A 25,281-nucleotide genomic window follows, 5' to 3' on the forward strand; every position below is an offset into this window, starting at 1 on the left:
CATAGACTATCGATACGACAAATATGAAAAGCATGATGGTATAGTTCATTAAGATTTTAAATAGGCACCTACTTTTATTTTTTATAATAAAATTTGAAAATAAAGTTCTCTTAAATTAGTCATTGACAAAATAATTTTATTTACAAACACAGTGTGTAGGTATAGTTTTCTTTGGTTAAATAAACTAAATAATCACTTTCTGATGGGTGGTGGGGGGAAAAATAGGTAAAATAAGTACACAAATTAAAGGAAATAGGTACCTATCAGAATATACCTAGTTTAAAAGTCTTCATCAATTATGTGCATTGTCGACAGTTGAAGAATTTTAATGACAGCCACTGAAGCTTTTTGGTAATTGCATAATGTTTTTTCAAAGAAGTTTGTCTCTCCTCGTTGCTAATGGGAACGGGTATGACAACCTGTAAAACAATAATTTACATATTTAATTCAATTTGGTAATTAATATGACTATGATCAATTTTTAACAGTTTTTAATATAAGCATAAGCTAAAACATATACAATTGAACATTTAATACACTTTTAAATACAAAATAATTTCCAAATTGTTGATGAATTTAGATGAACTTTAAATGCTCATGAAAAATGGTTGCCATGTATCTCTTATATTTGTGAACAGATATTATAGAAACTATAACAGGATGCCCGTATTACATTTTCAAATTCTTTGACACTTTTTCTTGACAATAATATTAAAAACAAAACTATTCGATTATATAAAAATGTATTATCCCCATAACGAGCTCAAAAAGAGTGAAATTGTTTTAAAAATTGTATAGAAAATGCTAATAGGAACATTCGGACGAACAAATCATGTATCTACACCTAGGTATTTTATTAGTTACACCAAAAATAACAATATCGGCTTTTGTCAAAAATATAATCTTTTTGTTTTTCCCTACTCATTTGAAAACAACTGGGAACATTCAATCTTTACCTGTTTAACGCATCCAACTAGATGCACTTTCCCTTCAGAAAAGATACCAATGTCCAAACTAGTTCTGTGTTTCTTTGCAATATAAATATGTTGAAGCCCGCCGCGTTATTAAAATTGGATTCGTGCTCAGCAAAATTGTGTTACCTAAAAATTAAAACTTTGTTAAAAATATTATGTCAGTGTAGCATTTGGCTTCTATCTTTGGACAACGAGCAACGCGCAAATGTGAGTACAGTAGATCCAGTCTTGTAACGTTAGTCTTAATATAATATTAGAGTGATATGACATAATGTTATAATCAAACTTAAAGGCCAAAATATTTACTAGTCGTTCGCAGAGTAGGTAGTACTAATATTCCTGTGAATCACCAACATTTGTTTTACTTCTCTATCCCAGACAAGTGCTTTGGATTATGTTTTGAGACAGCCTCTGACCGTGTTTACTAATTTACTGAGCTTTGTTTACCATTAATAATTGTGAAATGATTACATACCGCAGATTCCATGTCAGGTAGAAATTATTGGGGCAATCATTTAATTCGAACATTCTTAGCCATTATTTCCTTCTATTTCATTGTTTTTTTGGAAATCTATATTTGTGAACAAATTAGCAAATTAGACTGACTCCATATTATTAAGAAATATAATCATTACAACTAGAAAATAATACTTACAAATGAAAATGTACGTAATTTGGCGAGGCGACACTTTGGATGTTTTACTGAAAAGAATACACTTATCCACGGCGATTTTATATTAATTGTATGAATAGAACTATGCACGACTGTTCTGTAGTCTGTATTTTTATGTTGGAATTTCAAATAATCGCGATTCGGGAGTGATTCAAATTTAAAGTCGGCACACGAAAAAATAATAATATCATGTTGTTATTTATTTGATAACAATTATTACTATTTTGTGGTACCTACATAGTGATAAGACAGAATCGCGGGCATTAAATTTTTGAACGATGCACCTCCACGATTTAAGAAGTAACACGGGCATTTTATTGTCTCCGTCTTATATAGAAAATGTACGATGAGCAGATCACATTTAGCATCGTTAGTTTAAAAATTAGAGTGAATCGAACTATATTGAAACTATTAGTAAATGTTTGTTCTGCGTAATACATTTTTATTATTTGGAAAAGTGTACATGATAAGTAGTCGAAATAATGCTTCGCTTTTCATCTTTTCCTGTGTGGAAAGTGAATCTAGTAGGTGCATAAGGCATGTCGGAATGAACAGTACCTACCTAGTCGCCAAAAGCGCCTGGAAAAACAAAAAAAAATTTAGGTAAACGTCAGTTTTTACGTAAGTACCTAATATCGGTTTTGGTTTTTCGTGTAAGTGGTGTTACTCTAAAATAAATGTCTGTAGATACATGCAATTTTCACTGATTGTTTATATTAGAATTTAAAACCGTAACATTTTCAAAATTTTTAGATTCGTGTCGAGGTATTCACATACATATGAAAGTTCGATTTTTTTAGTTTTTTCATAATTTATGTCGATAAAAAAAATTTTCGCTCTGCCCAATAACTCGAGAATGTCATACGCCTACAACGTTCCTCGTAAGTTGTCATTGGTGGAAATAAAAAAAAAGTTCGGCGTAAATCCTCAATAGTTTTTTTAATAATTTTAAGTTTAAATTTGGACAAAATTACATATAAAAAAAACTAGAATAACTATTTTAGTTATTTTGTTGTGATTGTATAATATTATTATCCTGGGTATATTTGAAACTTCTTGAGTATATTATTATATATCTATAATAGTGCCATGGTTTGTTGTTGATGTATAACGCGTTATAAGTACCTAATGGATATTGTGACATGTATAATTTGCAATTTATTATAGGTAAATTTTTTTTTGTAATACCATTGATTATCAGTGTTGGGAATTATCTAGATAAGATTTTTTGAAATATATTTTCTTTTAAAGTATTTAGATAGTAGATAATTATGTTACGATTTATCTAATGTTTAGCTTAGATAAAAAATGGGCTTTTCTAGATAAATAATCTAGTGTCCCTACAAAATTATAAAACCAATGTTACTAAAATTCTAATATAATATAAATTATTTATAAAATTAGAAGAATATATTTCTTGTTATTATTGCCAACGACGGTATTACGATAATAAGAGAACCTGCATGCGGGCTTGCACTATGCATCGTTCTCTACTACCCCTATTGAGAATATTAAAATTAATCAGGTATAGGTTTATTTCCCGATCCATTTTAAAAATAAATTAAAATTAACTTCGTAGAACTGTATTTCAAAGGCTCAATCCGTTGTTATTATAAATATTATGTCCTTATATTGATATAAATCTAATATTACAAAAAAACTAAAAAAAAATAAAAATAAGTGTAAAAAAATGATATTTATCTAGATAAATGTATTGTAATGTATTTATCTTAATCTAGATAAATTACATTTATGTTATCTTTATTTTTATCTAGATAATATTTTGTTAAGATTATCTTATCTTATGAAGATAATTTTTTAGTTATCTATTGCCAACAAAGTTGATAAGTATATAATATGTCTTATACCTAGACTGACATAGGTACCGTCTCCGCTCAGAGTCGTTTTTCTTATACAATGATATTATGTCATTCAATTCAAATTCAATACCATCAATTATACAGTTTATTTATATGCATTTTGTACACATTAAATGAGTTTTATAAATGAAAAAATATCACTGGTATAATATATTTACAACATTAAAGGAACCGATTGTACATTTATATTATTAATTGATACCACGATTTTTTTTTTTTTGATAACTTCAACTAATTCTAGTTAAAATATTGCTGAAAATGTAGCTATTAATGTTGAGTAAATTTGAGTAAATTAATATATAAATTAACTTATAATAACTTAATTTTGTTCACAGTAATAAAAAAACATATTTATATGTACTTATTGTTTTTTAATTTATATTATGCGTTATTGGTAGAAGTATAATTATTAATTAGTGATAGTTTTTCGAGCATTTATTTTTTAATTAGATTTTACCGATTTAAGATTATTCAAGTAGTACAAAAATTTGGATATCTTAGGGTCTATTGTATAAATGTCCCTGACAAGTCCTCTAACTAAGTGTTAGAATTGTCAAAATAAAATAATATCTAACACAAAATCAAAACTAATACTAATAAAATTAAATAAAATTAAATCAATGTTATTGAATTTATTTTATTCATCAGGTTAGTCGTTATTATCATGTCCTTTCGTTTTCAGATTGTTCTGAGTTGAGTCGGCTTTTTCATGTACTTCCAAATGCCTCTTTAGGGGAAGTCTCCTTGAAAATACCTTGTCGCAATACTTGCATATGTAAGGAGTATCTTTATTACTGAACAAAATAAAAATAAATTGACTATTTAACTATTATAATTAATAAAAAAATAAGACTAGATGAACTATTACCTAGGTGGAGCTTGGTTAGCTTGGTTTTGGCTTGATCGTGCGTTACAATTGATCAGATGATTCTTAACAGCTTCTTTACTCAAAAGCATTTTTAGACACATCCTACACACCCACTTTGTAGGGTAGGGTTCCAATGATTTATCGTATCGAACCATCGTGCGAGGACAATATGGCCTTTCTCTTGGTGCGATGGGTGGAATTATGTTCTCCTTTGGTGGTTTTTTTGCCATCTTTATAGTACAGGTATTCTGTTGACAAATGTTAAAACTTTAAAAGTATTTAGGATGAAATAATTGCTTAAAATATATATATTTTTTATAGAATAGTATCTAAACAAATGAAACAATATTATAAACAGACACCAACTAGGTAATAGCTCTGCTATATAGTAGGCGTCGATAAGCTACAACTCACAGTAATGGGTAAATTATAAGTTTTTTTCCCAGAACCAAAAGTTACCGGATCCCTATTTTGAAGCCATGTCCTTCCCTCATGATTGTCAGAATTACTATTGCGAAAAAATTTTAAAAATATAAAAAGCTGGTGTCAACACAACGTTTAATCCTACTTCAGCCCACCTCATCAGTAAATTGAAATGTTATGACTATTAACTTATGAGTTATGAGTTATAATAAATCATAATTTATATTTAACTTTCCGGATTTTCACCGTTCAAAAGTTATGGTAATTCAAAGTTGTCGATATTATAAATTATACCTTTTGAATGGATGAGTGGATGACCACGCTGGCAATAAATGTACTTAGAAACAATATTGGAGAAAACCGAGGTTTACCTGAGGTGGTTTACACAACAAATAGGGGAATATTTTCGATTTGCGGAGCAGAGCAACTGCGCCGAGGAGGGTAGTGACGATTGCCTATACACGCTAAATCACTGCAACTTCGAATTGCCATAACATTTGATCGGCAAGTTTCCGGAATTTTTTTCAGACACTTTTGTGTTTGGCATAAAAAACCACGTATTTTGAAAAAAAAAAAAAATGAAAAAAAGGGTGTCTGGTAAAGTAGGTTCGTTCCGAAGTGTGTGTCACTATCATGGGCGTTACAATATTATTATATTATTTATTATTTTAAGTACTTTCAACAATGTTCGACAAAGTACAACAAAATTTCCAGAAATTTTAAAATATCAAATCAGACTTGACAAGATGAATTCCAGTGCTTATCAGGGTTATATTATAGTAGATAACCGAAGTTCTTACCTTGAGACGGCTGCGGCGTTGGAACTGTGCTCGTACTGTCGTACTGTCTCGTACCGCGGTCGCTGTGTGTGTGGTTGCAGGAGAAGGTGTCGTGGCTCTTCCGCTGTGGTGGAATGCTTATAACTGCAGTGATCGGAAGAGAACTGGCAAGCCACGAGTCGGACGGCTGGAAAACGATAGAGGGGCCGCCGGCGTTCGGTACTCGGTTTGCGCGACTTCCCTTCCCTTCCTGACCCGTCATATACTATGCGGCGCGGTAGGATTCGGTGGTGGCGCGGTGGGTGAGCGTCGGTGTCTTGGCGGTGGCGGTTGAAAAAAGCGTTGACCCGTCGCTGCTGTACAGTATGTCCTAGAAGTCCCGTATCTTCGTGGAAAACCAATATATTTATTTTTCTTTACAATCATTTTTAATGAAAATTGTCCATGTTAGAGCTAATTATTATTTTTTTGAATTTCTAAGAATAATAGTTATATTACCCATGCATAGATGAGCGGTGAAGTGGATAAACATTTCGCGGGTTAGCCCCGTACCACTCCACTCCGCTCATTAAACTTTGAATATTTATAACTCATAAACTACTCACCCGAAATTCGATTTTCATGTATCAAAATACTAAGAAAAATATTCTGCTTTGGAATATAAAATTAAAACCCAATGTTGTCATTCAAACAATTAAAAAACTTAAAAAATTATAAGGATAAAAAATATTTAAAAATATAATTTTTTAAGAAAAACATTGTTTTATAAGCGACTTGAAACTATGTAAAAAAATATTTTCAAAAAAATGTACACTTTCTGAAATAATGAGTGTTCTATGATAAAATAATTGCCCGGTATATTATAGGAATACAGCGACAGAGATGCGGCGCCGGCCTTATAATTGAATACAGGGGCGGACTGGCAGATCGGGTGATCGGGAAATTTCCCGATGGGCCGGTCGAATAATCTAATTATGGGGCCGACCGGCTAGGGCCGGACAATTTGGTTGTACAAGTTAACTTATTACGATTTTTAGATTACAATAATAGTTTTTGGTCTATTTAAAATTTATAGAATATAACATAAATAATACGTCAATACGAAAATAATCGTACCTAAAATTATATTTTGATGTTCTAAGAAACAGTAGGTATTTATATAAATAGAAATTTCACTGCCGCCTGCAGGTATTATTAATTTGTATTGTTATATTATTTAAAAATATACTGTTTTCCTCCGCTATTAACAAGACTGTTGTCTGTGATATTATTGATATTATATAAAATATAATTTATAAATATTAGTTCATTGGTATTTTGTATCGTCAAGTGGAAAGATGACTTTCAAAGTAATGTAAACAATCATAACCTCAGCTTTTTAAAGACAAGTCAAATCAATTTTTAAATAATATTATATTATAATCTATAGTAAAGTTATTGTTAAAAGTCCCAATTATAATCTGTATAGGTACAATTATTATTAAACATTGATTAAATGGTTTAAAATAATAATAAAAACAAATAATAGAATTATTAGTTTTAGTGGCCTATCGGGGTTAGCTATTTAAATGTTGAATCCCACCGTGTGTTGTATTCACAAATAAATTTTCCTAATTTCCTGAATAATGCTTTGTCGTTTTAAATTTAATTCTTCATACTGTTACGTTTCTGTAAGACCACATATTTTTATATTTTTTCTAAAGTATTTGAATAAAAATGCTGATAAAAACCAAAGCTTTGGATGAACATTCGGATAATATAACATTTTTAGATTGTTAATAATTTAACTCTACCTTTTGTTATTTATGTTATTCAATTATAATTTATGTATATTAATTATGACTATAATATAAATTATAATTTTATTTACATGATAACTTACTATTGAAGTATATTATATGCTGAGGTTCTTCAGAAATAAAAAGAGAAAAACTTTAAAGTTTATATGGGAAATTTCAAATATTTTTATTCTTCAGTGTTTTTTTTTTAAAATGATGGATAACTAAACACTATAAATAGTATATGTTCAATACTGTTTTATTGAAGACTATAAAGAGTAAAAGCAATTTTGATATCTATGTAGCTTATTATAGTGTTTGCGTAAGTCAAAGAAGAAAAATATAATTTTGTACTTACTGGTTGACGATTAATAATATAAAATAAATATACCTATTGGCTATTGATAGCACATAGGGTGAACATCAAAGTTACACAATTTTACATTTGTATTTGTTTCTATTCACCCTATTTTATGGTACTTACCTAATTATCATTAATTTATTAGAAATAACTATATAAAAATATATCAATGTTTGGAAAGAACGTCGTTCATGAACGCACTTTACGCATTGACGTTCATATAATATAGTGAACATTACTCGTTTTTTTCAAATAGAATGTGAACGTGAACGACGTTTATATTTTTAATGAATTTGATTGAACGTTCAATTTATTTACCTTTTAATAAATATATTTATAAAATATATTAATTAATTATAATATAATAATATTAATATTTTCCATAATAATGACACTGTAATAGTGTATACGATTAGACCTTAAGAGGATGTCAGCACACTATTCATTTTCTCTCTCTGGCCCACGCACAACATAGACAAAACGCATTTACGCAAAATCATTTTTCCATGCGTTTAAGTAATCTTAGAGTAAAGTCACCTATTACAAAAAAGATAGAGAATAATACTTTTGTGGGAATGACATAATATCGATTTGTCTAAATATTGTATCAAAACAATTTAAACATCATTTAAATTTACAACATTTTTTTATTTATTTTGAAAGTGGAATACAAAATCAAATAATAATAAAATATAAAATCGATATGTCATTCCCTCAAAAATATTATTCCCTATCTTTTTTGTAATAGGTGACTTTACTCTAAGATTACTTAAACGCATAGAAAAAACGATTTTGCGTAAACGCGTTTTGTCTATGTTGCGCGTGGGCCAGAGAGAAAAAACGAATAGTGCGCTGACATCCTCTCAAACGATATGTCAATAGTGACTGCTATAGCAGTTCCGGCACCGCCGTCGATGTCACAAAAAAAGACCTTTGACAATTCCACAATGGTTTATGGGTGATGGGCCGCTTGAAAAAAATTCCCGGGCCGCTCTGGGGGAGCCAGTCCGCCCCTGATTGTATATTATATATTTATATTATAACTACCTACTCAAACCGTCACGTCGATTTATATTTTGGCGAGACGACGAAACTGACAAAAAACCAAGAGCTTACCGAGAATTCCACAATCAAATTTTAGGGGATTGTCACAGGGTCGGTTTACATCAATTGTTTTCAATATCTGGACGCGCATTTACGTGCTGAAACTATATTTTAAAATACGGTGAGAACATAATATATAATATATGTATGAGATTTTCAAGAAAACGCGTTGCTATTATAATATAACTGTAATAAACTTATATATTATAATAATACTATACTAATTTCCTAATAAAACGCGAAGACTTTTCTTTTTGTCTGTCAGGTATCGAAAAGCTTGGTGTTTTGCTTACTACCGCCCACCGGCCAGTTTTGTGATCGCCAGCTATATACCCATAGACTGCCTACCTACGTATGTTTATGGCACGATTTAAGATAGTATGGGTGTCCAACGAACCATTAGAAAATTGTTATCGCACGGCATACAATTTAAATACAAAAGTCACGTGATTTGCGACTGTTAACTATCGGTTAAAATGTAAACTAATACAAATTGTTATGTTGTACTTATATAAAATAAAATATAAAATGAAAGTATTAAATTATAAATTATAAAATATTCCACTAGAAGTGCTATCACCGGGAAGCAAGATTTAAATCGTATGCCGTCTTCTCATAGCTCGTTGGGCAACCATACTTATCTTAAATAGTGGTTTATGGTTATAGTTCTATGCCGCAGGCCCATAGTTTTGGCGCCCGTATCGAATCGACATTCAAACTTTAACAACGCCTCTCATTATGATTTTAACTATATTATTATTATACCTATTTGTGAATTTTCGCTCTCTGACCGAATTGCGCGCATGTGTATGTGTGCGTGTTTAAGATCGGAAGACCGACAGATTTTGTCATCAAATAAATATTTTAATTCGTCAATTAAATAATTTAAATTTGTTTATTTTAAATTATCTTATGGGATCCGTATATTTGATTTCAAAATAAAAAAAAAGCCGTGCACCCAACAAGATTGAAAACCACTTCTATATACACCGTTTTAACGTACAACACAAAGGCACACGAAATGCGTCATGAAATAACGAAACGGACTAATAGGTATAATAATAATAATATAGTTAAAATCAAAATAATGACAACAAATCATTGTTTTTTCATAACCAAAATTCTGGTTATTAAATATATTATGTAATCGAAAAAAATATCTACTTTTAAGGGTGGGCCCAGAGCCCCCATATTTCTATATCCGTCCCTGATTGTGACGATGATAACAATTTTCATAGATAACATTTCATAACATTAGACTCACAGAGACAACGAATCTGGTACACATATTTTATTTTTTAATTTTATTAAATTTTTTGGTTATAAATTTATTTTTTAGGCACGTGAGACCGTATTGGGTGGCAATTTATAACATGATAACGTAGTATTACGAGGAATAGCACAATATTATACATTTATTAGTTTTTGATAAAAAATAATGCAATTATTATATTATTAGGTATTAAAAATTAGGGTGGTGTCTATTATGTCATACGAAGCATCAAAATATGGCATATATTATTATGCTCTCAAATGCAGGATATTATGAAAGAAAAAAATTTGAATTGAGTGTATTAAATATTTAAATATGTACAATTTTTAACTGATAATTTTTATTATTTTAGAAATTGCTATAATGAGCGATGGCCGATGAGCCATGAAGTACCTATTAAAACAATTTAAATCAAATTAAGCAAATTATAATTATAACTAATAATTTATTAGAATTCTACCAAAGATCTGAATAACAAAAAAAACTGGGAAAATTTTACTTTTGACCCCTCAAAATACCAACTAGATTTACTTTCTTATCAGAAAAGATACTGTTGAAGAAAATCCAAGCACTTTCACTGTCCTAAAAGGTGATGACAAACACAAAAAAAAAATTTAAAAATTTAAAAAAAACACACATAATTATAAAATCAATACATTCATTGTTCCACAGAGAATCTAAAAGTGGTTCACTGTTAGATGGATGGTATTAAATTTGAATTCAATGATATAATATCATTGCATAAGAAAAACGATTTCGAGCGGAGACGGTATGTCAGTCTAGGTATAAGACATAATATTATACACTAATTTATGGTATTAAAGAAAAAAAAAATTGGCCTATAATAGGTACCTATAATACATATATTCCAAATTATTCATATCACAATATCCATTAGGTACTTATAACGCGTTATACATCAACAACAAACCGTGATATAGATATATAATAGTATACTTTAGAAGTTTCAAGTACCCAGGAATAATATTATACAATCACAACAAAATAACTGATAAAGTTATTCTAGGTTTTTTTTTAATATGTAATTTCGTCCAAATTTTAACTTAAAATAACTATAAAAATAAACTGTACTTATGCATTTTTTAGATTTTTTGGTAACAGAATTAACTACTTACGTGTTATCTTGTTTTAAATTTCCAATCCTTAGATATAAAAGTTGAACATTTTAAAAATTTTAACTACAAAATAATTATTAAATTTTAAATTGGATACATTTTGTCAAAATTCGATCTTTAAATGTTTATAAAAAAAAAAATGTGCCAATGTATTTTGAATATTTTTCAACTGCTATTGTAACAATATATTAGTAGCCTTGTAGGTATATGATTTTTACACTTTTTGGCCAAACAGATAAAAGTTTATTGATATTCATAGAAAAAGACAATAAAAAAAAAATTTGAATATTAAATTATCCGTAAACAGCAAAAAACAAGTCAAAATATTTAGAAAATTTTTTCATGTAGAAGGATTGATAAAATAAACTTTCAGTGAATTTTTCATGTATCTACTGTTATTCGTTTTTGAATAACAACAAAGTAAGAAAATTGCTACATATGAAATCGAGTGAATATCCAATGTTGTAAAAAATTGAATTTCAAACGCTCATAAAAATTTAATTTGACTTTCTATAGATATTTTTTTTTTTTATTAAGGTAGATAATCTTATAAAGAATAATCTTGTATTACATTTTAAAATTTTGGATTTAAAAATAAATTTTTTTACGAATTCTTAACTCAAAATAATTTGCTAATAAATTATCGTGATTTTTCCATATTTTGTTAATTTTTGAACTTTAAATGCTAATAAAAAAAAACTGTGACTAAAGATTTTTAATATTTTTCAAATGTAATTGTAACAATGTAGTAGGAGCCTTGTATTTAATTTTCAATTTTTTTTACTCAAGAAATAAAGTTTTATTGACATTCATAGAAAAAAAAAAACTAACAAAATTGGAAACTGATAATGTCCCCAAACACTTCAAAACAAATCAAAATATTTTAAATATTTTATCATGTATAGAGAATGGAAATATAAACAAACAGCAAAAATTTCATGTATACGTTTATTTGTTTTAGAGTTACACCAAAAAGCAAAACCGAACAATTTTTATGTTGTTTTTTCCAGCGCTTTTGAAAAACATTGAGAATTTTAAAATTTGACCTTTCGAATGCACCAACTAGATTCACTTTCCCATCGAACATGATACTGTTGAAGAAAATCGAAGCAGTTTTACTGCCCCAAATCGTGATGACAGACAAAAAAAAAATCACACATCATTGTAAAATCAATACATTCATCGTTTCACTCAGAATCTAAAACATATTATTGTTAATGTCTAAAAATTATAATATAAAATTTATATTATAATTTTTAGACACAATATTTAATATTAAGAAATAAGTTAAATTGTATTCAATAAGGTATCTACATACCTATATATATTTAAATTTTGAACATATATTGGGTTTAAATTAATTTTCTTTAATCTCTACTTGAATTTTAATTTTTTCAATGATATATAAATTATGTTCACCTTTAATATAAGTATGTATTTGTAATTAAATAATTATAAAGTAATATACTATAATTATAGCGTTTAAAAAATATTTGCTCAATAGTTTGTATGTATTTGTGAGTAATTTAAACTAATATTGTAGTCCGGAGATTTTTAGTTTGATTACCACATATTTAGTATACCTAGGTATATTGAAGCTAGTAGTATACTTTTATTGCGAAAAATGAAATTTAAGTAAATAAATATATTTTTTTTTGTATAATTTCAGATTCTGAGTAGAACGATGTATAACACAATCTTTATTTATTTTTTATTCTTTGATAAATATTTTGTTAACATTTGGTTAATCAGACGTTATTAGATACGCCTAGTTAGATACGGTCTATTAAATATTGCTAATCAATAGCGTTAATAAACGTTAAAATAAAATCAAGTATATAGCTACCTATTAAAAAATTAGTATAAGATTTAATTGATTCGTATAAACGATAAAATGTTTGGTTTCCAGTCGTATTTAAACGAAAAGTATTTTTTTTTACTTTAAAACCTACCTAAATCAAAACAGTTTAATTATGTCTAAAAAATAATACATTTAATAACATTATGACAATGGGGAAATAATCGGTTTATTCGTGTAGTGTGCACGAGCAGTATGCTCATTAAAAATTATTTATTTTTGAATAACGATTGTCGTATGTTATTATATAACGACATAACGTTTCAGCAAAATAGCAAGCCAAACAAAATTCCTGGAATTGGGCAACAAGTTATAGGAATAATAATTATTCGGCAGAACACGTGTAGCTCGGTTAATTTAAGAAAGAGTGAATTGAAATCTTATAAAATCCACAGATAAGATTATTATCTAGATAACCTCGTATGATTTTTAGTATATTTTAAATTTACAATTTTAAAATACTCATAACTCGCGTTAAAATTAAAACATACTAAAAAGCATATGAGGTTACCTAGATAATAATCTTATCTTTAGATTTTATAAGAGGTCAATTCACTCTTAATTCTTAAATTAACCGAGCTACACGTGTTCTGCTGAGCGTAAAATTTGCTATGTTACGCACTTGTAAGACAGAGACAACACATGCCGGTATCACGTCCTCTTAAAAATATTATATTATAACGTAAATATATTATATTATATAGTTACGTGCATACGTATAAAATGATAGAAGCTTAACAAGCATTGCATTTTTGTATGAGTATAGGTATCTACGTATGTACGTAGAAAAGTTTCCGAAAACGTGAAATCACCGACTTGGTTACCAAATTCACGAAATCGGCAAATTTTTATTGTTAATTACGTGAACTAGGCAGACTTTTTTCTTCCGAATGCATGACTTCAATAAGACATTATTATGACATAATTAGAAATAGTAGTGCCTATATAAACAGGTCAGTTGTGACCGGGCAAGGATATTGAAGTTGTACCAGCTGCCGTACGAATTGCACATCAAAAAAGTGCACATGCAGGAAAAATGAAATTACGTGTAATTCAGAGCGCCACCCCGGCCATAGTTGCCAAAATGTATAAAAATGTAACATAAATATATAACTAAAAAAATTAATATAATTTCATAACTTTCGATTTTTTTTTTATACTTTTTTGAACACATAATTTATTATTACAATTAGGTTATATTATATTTACAGGGTTTTATGTAAGATCATAGATATAACACATTTATTTTTATTGAATTATGTGTTATAGTTTTTTTAAGAATGATCTTGCCGATTTCAAGCCATCGGCAGTATTATAGTATTATTATGCACTTCAAGTGGCTGATTTTACATTGTCAGCGTAACATCTTATATAGGTAATAGAGTTATGGGTAGGTCCGGCGGTACGGAAGTCATGTCAAATTTAGTTTATTTAAGTTAATAATTGTTAGGTTTATGAATTTAACAAGGTATCTACAAACGAACCACAGTTTTAATCCACAGTTGTAGTTCATACTATCTTAATTCGTAATTTGTATACAAATATTATAATATATTGTACTCGCGGGCAACATAACATTACGATGATGACCGTATTTACAACTCCCCAGACAGCATTTTTTTGTTTAATAATATTATTATAACATTATAATAACGAATAATATTAGTATAACCTTATTATAATACTCTTATAATATTATCATTACAAAATGCTGTCTGGGTCCTGATCTAGAGAGGCCGCTGTAATGTATGTGTTGAATTAAAATTCACTCATATACAATCATTACACACGAATAATATTATATTGTCGGCCTATAATAGTACTAATTATATTTTATGATAGTAATATTATGAATGTAATTAATGTAATTTATTTTAATATTAGACAAAAGTGATACAACAGTAGCTAGTTGAATTAATTCTCACCAAAAATATGGAATTTGAAAATATAATTGTTTCTGTGTGTATACAATATAATAATATTATACTGAACTACCGAAGTACCTAAAAACGAATAATATTTTTAAATTACAACAAAATAACAAAAATCGGTATTCTTCGTTTAATATAATATAATTTTGCGATATTTTAAAATATGGCGGAAAGGTTGTATATTGAGTCGCCGTGTCAATTACAAATTTAAATTTTACACGTAAAAATAATTACAACAACTCTAAGTGTATGTAATGTCGTCAAATATAAATGTTAGACTGATTGGCTCAGAAGATACAACAATATAATATATAGCAATTATTGTCTATTTCAGCTGCTAACAAACAATATACGTGGCTTAGCAATATTAATACGAGACACCTAATAGAGCTATAATATAAGCGTAATAATAATTCAGAGCAATGTGCAAATTTCAAATAGTGAGGTTCTTAAAATGTGATGGTATAAGATGGTCTGGCCAGCCGGACTATATAACCTTTACCTATAATATATTTATGGATTTTATGTGTTGTATTTTGTATGCAGTCGCAAATTTTTTGTTGATCACGATTTATTATGTGTTTAAAATCATTTTCGAAACTAAATTACTTCTCTCCACAAATGTTTTTTTTTCTTGGCATTTGGTTTATGTTGTCGTTATCAAACGTATCCCAAAATGTTGCAGACGTGTCTCTATTAATTATACATATATTAATATTACAACAACGTAAACTTAAACAACACATTTAAAGAAGATTTTTTTTTTTTTACCAGCTACTAGGTAAAGTACTTAGACATAGTTAAAGTATTGCGTTAACGTTTCATTGTTAAATATTTACGGTCATTAGTTTTAGAGTTTTTCATTTGCATGAAAATAAAACAGATACCTATTTTTATTTTTTAACATTTGTTGGTGATTTTGATAGTTTTGATACATATATTATGTAAATTCTACGACTGATTTATAACATTATATAAAGATAATTTATTAAATTGATTTTTTGACACATTATATTAATAGGTTTAATGTGGCTTAGTAAATAATTTTAAATTTAAGTACTTTGAATTAGAAATTAGGTGGGTAAATAATAAAACATAATTTTATATGTAAACTTTTAAGCGCATTATAGCTGTAAAATAATTTTTTTATGGACGTTTTCAGCTATTTTTAGAGCATTTTTCGACATTTTCCGTACAAAAAATTTAAATTACGACGATCGTCGATGTTAGTATGTAATAATAATAGTAAAGCCTAATAATAATGGTTTTCCCGGTGATAAATTTGGTACAATTCCAGTCTCGTTCGGCGATTTAATTCAGAAGGAAATAATATAATATTATCAGAAATTTCGTGTTTCGGGTTTTGTGTTTGTCGGGCGTAAGTACACTACAGCTGTATCAAAGTCTGGTCGTAAATACGCGCATTTCGAGGGAAACAAAATCGAACAGAAACCTGTTTTATTCACTTCTGGGGAAAAATAATATTAGGCCTACATTAAACCGAAATCAAAATATCCAAATCAACTGTAAATGATAAAATCGTTGTAAAAACCAAAATTTGTTGAAATAATTAATTTAATAAATAAAAAAAAAATAATAGCCATGATAAATAATATATTATAATTAATTATGTTTATGTGTATATTTAGTCAATACTGAATAGCCATATGAACAAGAAATGATACTATATGTATGTACTACAGTATAATATATTAACTACACACAATGTATGTGTGTCAAATATTTGTTTATTTTTTTAAAATAATTTACTATATTTTTTGAAACAATTTTATGGAAACAAAATCGTAATACAATAACATCCTGTGGGTGGGCTGGGCCGCCGCCGGTTTCATATATTATGTGCAACAAATATCCCCCCCCCCTACCCACCGCTAAGAGGCACCACCACTCTAGGGGTCACCGAAGGACGCAGAAAACTAACCACCACCGCACATCCTCTCCAAATTAAGTATTAGCACATAGAATTAGAATTACTTTTACTCGCTTACTGCACGTAGTTCTCAGGTACCGAGCGTGAACTCTGCCTACAAATTTTAAAAAGTACGAATTTATTTTACATTGTGATTATTTTATTTTACGCTATTTTATTAAACTTACTGTATAATAAAAACTTGATTTTATTTACTACTTTCCAAAACATACCTTTGTGACTCTACCAGATTATCAACAATACAGTACATCGAAACACGTCATTAAATAATTAAAGTGTACAAGTGTAGTACGAGAGTACTACATACGTAACTTTTTGGTGTCAGGTGTGGGGTTGTATCAAGTGAAAATTTTGATTTATCAAAAAGTAACTTGGGAACTCACTGACGAACTTCGAAAACCACGTTCTTGATATACTACAAACACTACATCAGAAACCCAATTATTTATAATTGGTCTACGCGCCAGCAATTTCGTAGCTAGATCGTCGAGCCACTTCGGATATCAATTTTTGCAGCAAGGACCAGACCAGGCAACCAAACCAGAGTTTTTGATCAACGCATACAGTGACACAGAAGAGGATTCCAATTCATTTCAACGAGGACCAGACCAATACTCACTTTACTAACATGAACACTGTGTAAGTTATTTTTAAAGTAGTATCTTAATTTTATGTCTGACAGTCCACGTATTAATAGTTTCATATAACCCCGTTAATTTACGTATAACTATGGTCGCCACTTTAGGTCTTGAAACCGCTATTAGGCAGGCACCTTCATTCTCAGGGGGCACAGATAGTCAACTTTCCATTTTTATAGCGAAATGTGAATTTATTTTTGACAATGTAACCGACACTGTTAAACCACCATTATTACAGGCAATTCTAGCTAACATTGAGGGGGTGCGCATGAATACATTAAGTATCACGAATTTAATACTTGGGAACAATTGAAAAATCATTTAAAAACAATATATCAACCCTCGCATTCTGTTAATTATTTGCAAAAACAATTGACATCTATGCGACAACGTAATGACGAAAACATACAAACTTTCGCAAATCGCATTCAACAAACTTATCACCAACTTACTAGCGCGCTTACAGTAGGAAAAACAGCACCTGAATCACGAGTAATAGCTAAAACTTTGCTAACTTCAGCACTTGTCGTTTTTATGGAAGGCATCAATCCTTCTATTGGTCTTATTTTAGAAGCGCGAAATATTACTTCATATGAGGAGGCAGTGAGAATAGCGACGGAGAAAGAAAATGTATGTTAGAGAAACGATAACACAAAACTTAATCAACCGTTTAAATAATTGTCAAACATTAAAAATAATATTATTTTGTTTTATATCACGGTTTGAAACAACATATCTATGTTAATGGTTCTCTTAAAAGAATATGTACATTGTACCTACTTTCATTAACCATTGTTTGATAACTATTTGTAATATTTAACGTATCGATCATTCGAAATATTTTTATTTTATAAGATTTTAAATATTTTAAATATTGTAAAACTAATATTGTAAGTTAAACTTGTAAAAACGGCTTTTAAAATATTTTAAATGTCTATCTATCTATTTCCCAATGTAACATCAAATAATTTTTCAATTAATGAAGAAAAAAATTAGAGATGTGACTGCTGTAAATTTACCGTAAATTTTACCAATTTTTTTTTTACTGGTAAATTATTTTATACCAAAAAAAATGTTGTGTGGCCTCTAATCAAATGAAATCAAAAACGCCTAGTCTGTATCGCAAAGAAATATCATTTTTATCAACTTATACTGTGATATTACCTATCATTTGTAATATTGATATACTTGTTATTGTTTATATAGTTTGTTATAGACAATAGTTTCAATATTCTGCCACCCCTATTATATATTAGAACATTAAATATCAGTAGGTAATTAGGAAACATTTTATACAGGTAGATCGCAGATACCAAGAAAGACGATAATATGATATTGATAATATACAATTGTTAATCCAAAAGTTAAGTCTAAATTTAAATATTTTGACTTAAAAAGAAATAAAGATTATGTGAATTTTGATAGTTTAGTTTAATTTAAATTATTTATTAATTTAATATGAATAATCAAATATTCACATTTTATAAAATGTACTAATTACTAATGTCTAATATACAGAACAATAGATAATTTAGATACATTTTTAAAATTATTTGTCGATTATTGTAATTATTGGAAACAACTAGATTTAACAAGTAGGTATAGTGTATACACATTACACATAAGTACCTAATACAAATCGTATTTACTAATGTCTAATAGTAAATAATAACAATGGCTCTAAGATTTAGCTATTTTACCATTTTTATCAGATTATTGGTAAATTTACTGTAAAATTTACCGGTAAACTTTCCGATATTTTTTTACGTAAATTCTCCATCTCTAAATAAAACTATAAAAAAAGTTACTATAGTTATTTACACACTTTTTAATTTCGATTCCACACTTAGCATTTCGTTTGATCTCCTCCCTTGCCGAAGTCTGACAACAACGTACGACTCCGTTGCGGGACGACACATAATTTATATATATATATTATATTAAATTAGTTCCATAGTTAAAACCGTATTTTATTACTTTGTTAGTTTTGGGTACTGCTCCTCTTCAATTCCTTATACGTATGTATTAATACAATATATATAGCTAGAGGGTGATATTCGTACGCCACGCAGCTGAAACGAAAAAAGAAGATGCCAGATGCCCAGATGGGTAATAATTATAAAATACAGCACGCAGGTGTCGTATTTTAACGGCAATTTAATAATACAGTACATATACAAGTACCTATAATTATTCAAATTACAAATCAAAGTAAAATAAATATTTTTAGAAAAACAATTTATGGTTATAAAAAAATATTTTAAATCAATGATAAACATACTTATATAAATGATAAAATAAAAGTGTATTTTAAAGTGTATTATAAAGTGTATTTTCACATTAAATTTCTGAATAATTTTAAAATGTATTGACATTATACTGCTAGTTAATTATAATCTCGGTAATAGTTTAATATTTAATATTTTGCCATATATAATTTAATGAAAATCAATTAAGTTATGCTCATATATTGGCTATTTCCTGTGTTCAATAATGATTTTTATTATTTTAAACCATATTGATGGGTATTTATATAGATATTGAAAAAAAAAATAATAATAAATTAATTGAAAATGTTCATATAACTTGTTGTATTATTATTACTTGTACATAAACATACGTATTGTATGCGCCCGGTCATGGTGGGGGGGGGGGGTGGATGGGGGGCAGACGAGAGGACCACTCGGTGACAACCGATAAAGAATTACCACGCCTGAACGTTTTTCGATGGTGCCTACTAATCTGGGTGGTAGGCCAACTTCATACACACGTCTGACCGACTGATACTAGACACCGTCTCACATAACGTACCTAGTCGTTGCTGGCGGACTTACGCAACGATCCGTTTGTTGTAAAGAGCGAAATTGGTTTGCACAGTACACGCAGAAACGACAGGGGCAATTCACACACAGAATGATAATATAATATAAAAACTCACGATTTACTGTTGATAATGAAGAGGATTTATTTCAATAGTAATAATGATGTCGTTTCATTATAATAGAAATGATATATCAATTATATTATGATATATAATATTATTTAAATATTAATTTAAATAAAAAAAATGGTGCTGTGAGAATACTGAACGTATCAATTGCAGATATTCTGACAATATTATGTTTTATATAAATTTGTATAAATGTGTAAATTAAATTGGCAGTTTGCATTGTACAAGACGTACATTTTTTTTTACATGATCTTGCAACACGTGCGAATTAATATTTTTGTTTGTAATAAGTGATTAAATCGTTTATGCTTTGCTATTGTATTATTCCATTAAGTATATTCCATTTATAATATTTGTATATTTGATTAATAATTTTATTCTACCATACCATAATAATTGTTGATGGTACTGCAGTCATATCAAGTATATTAAATTATGGTAACTAGTAATCGATGTTTTACACTAAAATAGGGTGACCATATCTAAAAAGTGAATCTTTTTTGCAATAAGTAAAAAAAAGTATTGTTTGTCAAGATATGAAATGTATTTATTTCTGTATTGAAATTTTTTAAGAAAACTGAAAATCTAATCATTTTAAAATAGTTCTATATTAATAGTTAATACCACTTTTTATTTAATTTTTTTCATTAAAATGTAATCAATATTAGTTGAAATATATCTGAATGCAGCATGAAATATGTGAAAAAGTATTTACCCTAAATAGTCAGTCATGTTATAGTAATTGTTAAAATCTATGGTGAGTAGTAACGTAACATGTACCTATACAGGTGTACAATATTCATACATTTATTATATAGCATAAAATTGAATGTTATAATTGAACTTGTTTTTTGTTAATTTAATTTGTTAATTTGATTTTTGACAATATGTCTTCACAGTAAGTTATAAGTAGTCTCAAATCATGGTAGAAAAAAAATAGGTTTTTATCGTGTTTTCCAAGATCAGAGCAAATATGAATAAAGTATATTCGGCCTATATTATATTTAAAAATACGTAAAATAGAAGATTTTAGTTTCTGAGCAGTGATGAATTTCTTGAAAGTACAATGATCTTGTGGTTTTTTTTGTGTCTGTGTAGTTACACGATTTAGTACCTAGTCGAAATAATGCTTTGATTTTCAACTATAGTGTATCTTTTCAGATGGGAAAGTGAATCTAGTAGGTGCATTCCCAGTAGTTTTCAAAAGTGCCGGGTAAAACAAAAAAATAAATAAATAAATGAGAAAAAACGAACATTTTTACGCAACCTCGGTCTTCAAAAAATTGATTTTGGTTTTTGGTGTACCTAACTCTAAAAATATACCTAGATACTGTAGATACATAACATTTTTATTGAATGCTTATATAAGAATTTTCAATACACCATAAGTTTATCAAAATATTTTAACTCATGTTGAGCTATCTATAGGCATATGAAATTTTCTAATGTTAGTTTTTTTTAAATAAATGTCGATGAAAAACTTGAATTGGAATACAACCAGTTGAATTTACCCATTTATTTCAATAAATCAGATGTTTACAACAATTTAATTTATATTTAACCGACATAGTCAGTTGTTACAAACTCCAGTTAAATTATTAGTCTCTGTTAAGTACCTATATGTTAAGGTTTATATTTTTTAAGGATACAGTAAAATAATATCCGAAGAGGAAATTATATTCCTTATACTTGAATATAATGAGTGTGTGAAGCAAAATAATTTTATACCAGTAAAGAAAAAATATCCAAACATACTAAAAAGAAATTTGACTCGTTCAATAAATTTTGCAATTTTTAAACATTTTAACACCATTATAATTAGGTAATAATATTTTAACAGATAGATTTAATAGTACAAACAGTACTATTGAAGAAAGATCCAAAGGATTACAAATAATAGATAATGATATTCATAAAAGAGTTTCATAGCAACGCTTAAAAATATAATTATTTTGAATAAATGGCCTTAAGACTTCAGACTATACCTAATAATGTATATTTTATATAATCCTGAAATGTAAATATTAAAATATTATTATGTTATTATCAAGGGTTACAAATTGTATTTAACGTAGAATTCGCCTTCAGTATTTCAGCAAATTGACCAGACTCCGCATTATTCAATGTTGTCAACGCTTGGTGATATGTTGTGGAAACAAGTTTTGGTGACCCATACTTTAGCTCAAAGTTAATTCGTTCTATCCACAAATCTATAGATAAAGTTACAGATAAAGTAATCAGATATACGTACAATAATAAAACAAAAATGACTATACTCTATTCAAGTTAAGAAACATAGTTGGCAGCGAACAGTTTCTGTCGGGCCACAGTCAGGCAATACTCCTTTGTCGCCCCCTACGAGTCAACTATTTGTATACCCGCTATATAGTATTGCCTCGACAACAGTTCTGAACTTGAACTGTATATAGAAATAATTTACTAACCGATATCGGTTTTACCAAACTGCATGCATGCTAATGTAAAATGCTGTCTAATCTTGCTGACGTCTATTATCTGTTGTCCGGTTTCTAGAGTTACCAAAGTCTTGCACAGACTTGCATCACAACTGTTGTTTGTGTTTAACAACAAGTATGCATTTCGAGCATGATTCAAAGACTTATTTTTGCTTAACCACAACAAATACTCATTTGCAAGCTTTTTTTTTACTTTGTTAGAACACACAGATTTATCTCCAAATGCCATGTTGAAAATATGCCTTATCTGTGGTCTATTTGAAAAATATTGAATTATTATAAGCCACATTGCGGATGAAACTTTATTAGCATTTGCTTTAAATAACTCGTAAGCAATAAGATCATCTTTATCTGTTAGCTTAAATTTTATATTCACTTCTAAGATACCCATGTCATTTGGATATGCTTCGATGGCCCAATCTATAATGTCCAGGGTCATTGAACCTTTTGAATTATTTATCTGAATAACAAAAGTGGAAAAAATAGTAATACAAATTAAAAGTACAAACTAAAAAAATACAATTTAAATCCCTTACCAAACGAATATAATGATTTGGTTTCAATTTATTTTTCTTGTGAGCACAGTGTATAGATTCTTTAATTAAACAAATTTTATACATTTCTGTAATACCAGCATCAGATATTATTTTGATCATAGTGGTTAAATACTTATCCCACATCTCATCTGTATCAACTATTGACAATGCAGCGTTATATCTACTAACACATTTTCTAAAATATACATACACAATACACATCAATGAAAATAAAATAAAATAATTTAAGCATTAATAGTTTTATAAATAAGTTTTTACATTATATTCATATTTTTATAGCTGTAAGTAGTTTTATACAGTTCATTTAAAGCCAAAGTATCCCAATAATTTGGATTCTTATTAAATGTAGTAGACATAAATCTGTAAAAAAAAAAAAAAATTATAACACAAAGCTGTATTTTAGTTTAAGGAAGACACAGCCCTATGTGTTAACTATGTTTTTCAAATGGACATCATATTAAATTGGCGTTCATAAAAAATCAATTTGGTGATGTTAGCTTTACTATTAGATAGAAATAATGTATTATCAAATTTAAAGGTAAGAATATTATTTATGTATACCTTGATATTATACTATTTTAATTTTTAACTGAGTATGGAAGTAAATTATTAAAGTATAAAAATTAAATATCAAAGAAAAACTAAAAACGGATACAGATATTGTTATAACTTTAAAGTATGATATAATAAGTAAATATTAACTTCAATATTAACTAACCACATAAAATTGGTTCGGCTGAACGCTTATTTCTTACGTCGTAATTCAATAAACAATAAAAATCAAATTACAATTATTGTTAAAAGATGAATCTTTATTTCAAGGCAAGCGGAATTATAACAATGGCCATCTACGTCTAGGAGAACTTATACTTTTCTGAATTAGAATCTAGCGTTTTCAATAGGTAAATAACAAATTGAAATTACGGTTTACGCGTATGCCGTACCGTAGTTTGGGATGACTTTGATAATGCGAGGTGAGATTTATTTTTATCGAAAGTATTGATTTAGTCGTATAGGGTGGCTACATTGTTTATATAATAATGATATCAATTTTCAATAATTATGAGTGGTTAGATTGTGATAATATTTATCGTTGATACAATCACGTTTTTTAAATTCATCAATCTGTATTATCACATTTATTAACGTGCGTGTTGGTTGTCAAATTCCTGTTAGCCATAAAATATCGCCGAAAATTAAGTAAAAGATTATATGAAAAGTTTCTTATTAATATGGTCCAAATGATACACCTCCATGGAACAAATCTGAATTATCGTTGTAATTTAAAATAATTTATCTATTGAGTATGATAGTTATATGTATCTTGGGGTGAGATTGAGAATAGTGATGGGGCGACTTTGACTCAAATGCAAATACATTTTAGTATGCACTTTTTGTGGTTTATAGTGGCTCGCAAGTACAAAAAAAAATTGGGTGCAGACCCTATGGGAATTATGCAGATTCCACAATAGAAGATGCCTTGAAGACCATAGTTAACGGCGAACTATCAGTTTTGGCTGCTAGCAAACGTTATAGTATACCTTATGCATATGCGCAAATAGCGTTTGAGATTTGGGGGGGGCTAATAGAGCTAATAAGGCCTTACTTTGATAATATTGAATATGCTTAAAACAAAATGTAGGAAATGTTTGGGAGGGCTATGGACATGCTTA

At 28.4% G+C, this 25,281-nt stretch overlaps 2 protein-coding genes and 1 long non-coding RNA gene across 3 annotated transcripts; all 3 read right to left on the minus strand.

The window, feature by feature from the left end:
• Window positions 1-1,365: 1,365 nt before the first annotated feature.
• Window positions 1,366-1,806, minus strand: LOC115034026. Its single transcript, XR_003839379.1, has 2 exons — window positions 1,630-1,806; window positions 1,366-1,545 (listed from the first exon to the last, which is right to left on the minus strand). It is a non-coding gene; the product is annotated as an uncharacterized LOC115034026 (long non-coding RNA).
• Window positions 1,807-3,657: 1,851 nt separating this feature from the next.
• Window positions 3,658-5,973, minus strand: LOC100575963 (zinc finger protein ZIC 3). The gene is made up of 3 exons (XM_003241301.3): window positions 5,619-5,973; window positions 4,396-4,643; window positions 3,658-4,321 (listed from the first exon to the last, which is right to left on the minus strand). The coding sequence occupies exons 2-3, from the start codon at window positions 4,623-4,625 to the stop codon at window positions 4,177-4,179; spliced, it is 375 nt and encodes a 124-aa protein (XP_003241349.1). The 5' UTR covers window positions 4,626-4,643; window positions 5,619-5,973; the 3' UTR covers window positions 3,658-4,176.
• A 16,223-nt stretch (window positions 5,974-22,196) lies between these two features.
• On the minus strand, window positions 22,197-24,167 carry LOC100576052 (U3 small nucleolar RNA-associated protein 6 homolog). Its single transcript, XM_029490323.1, has 4 exons — window positions 23,867-24,167; window positions 23,588-23,783; window positions 23,022-23,511; window positions 22,197-22,787 (listed from the first exon to the last, which is right to left on the minus strand). Exons 1-4 carry the CDS (start codon window positions 23,962-23,964, stop codon window positions 22,624-22,626), a joined length of 948 nt encoding a protein of 315 aa, XP_029346183.1. The 5' UTR covers window positions 23,965-24,167; the 3' UTR covers window positions 22,197-22,623.
• Between the last annotated feature and the right edge of the window lie 1,114 nt (window positions 24,168-25,281).

The sequence above is a fragment of the Acyrthosiphon pisum genome, chromosome A2, assembly GCF_005508785.2.
Source record: "Acyrthosiphon pisum isolate AL4f chromosome A2, pea_aphid_22Mar2018_4r6ur, whole genome shotgun sequence".
Classification (NCBI taxonomy): Eukaryota; Metazoa; Arthropoda; class Insecta; order Hemiptera; family Aphididae; genus Acyrthosiphon; species Acyrthosiphon pisum.

Coding starts and splice junctions, on each gene's coding strand:
- LOC100575963 (XM_003241301.3), bottom strand. CDS start 4,625: ATGGCAAAAAAACCACCAAAGGAGAACATAATTCCACCCATCGCACCA. Junction 4,322..4,395: donor GCTAACCAAGCTCCACCTAG/GTAATAGTTCAT, acceptor TATTTTGTTCAG/TAATAAAGATACTCCTTACA.
- LOC100576052 (XM_029490323.1), bottom strand. CDS start 23,964: ATGTCTACTACATTTAATAAGAATCCAAATTATTGGGATACTTTGGCT. Junction 23,784..23,866: donor TATAAAAATATGAATATAAT/GTAAAAACTTAT, acceptor TGTATATTTTAG/AAAATGTGTTAGTAGATATA. Junction 22,788..23,021: donor GTTTGGTAAAACCGATATCG/GTTAGTAAATTA, acceptor CTTTATCTATAG/ATTTGTGGATAGAACGAATT.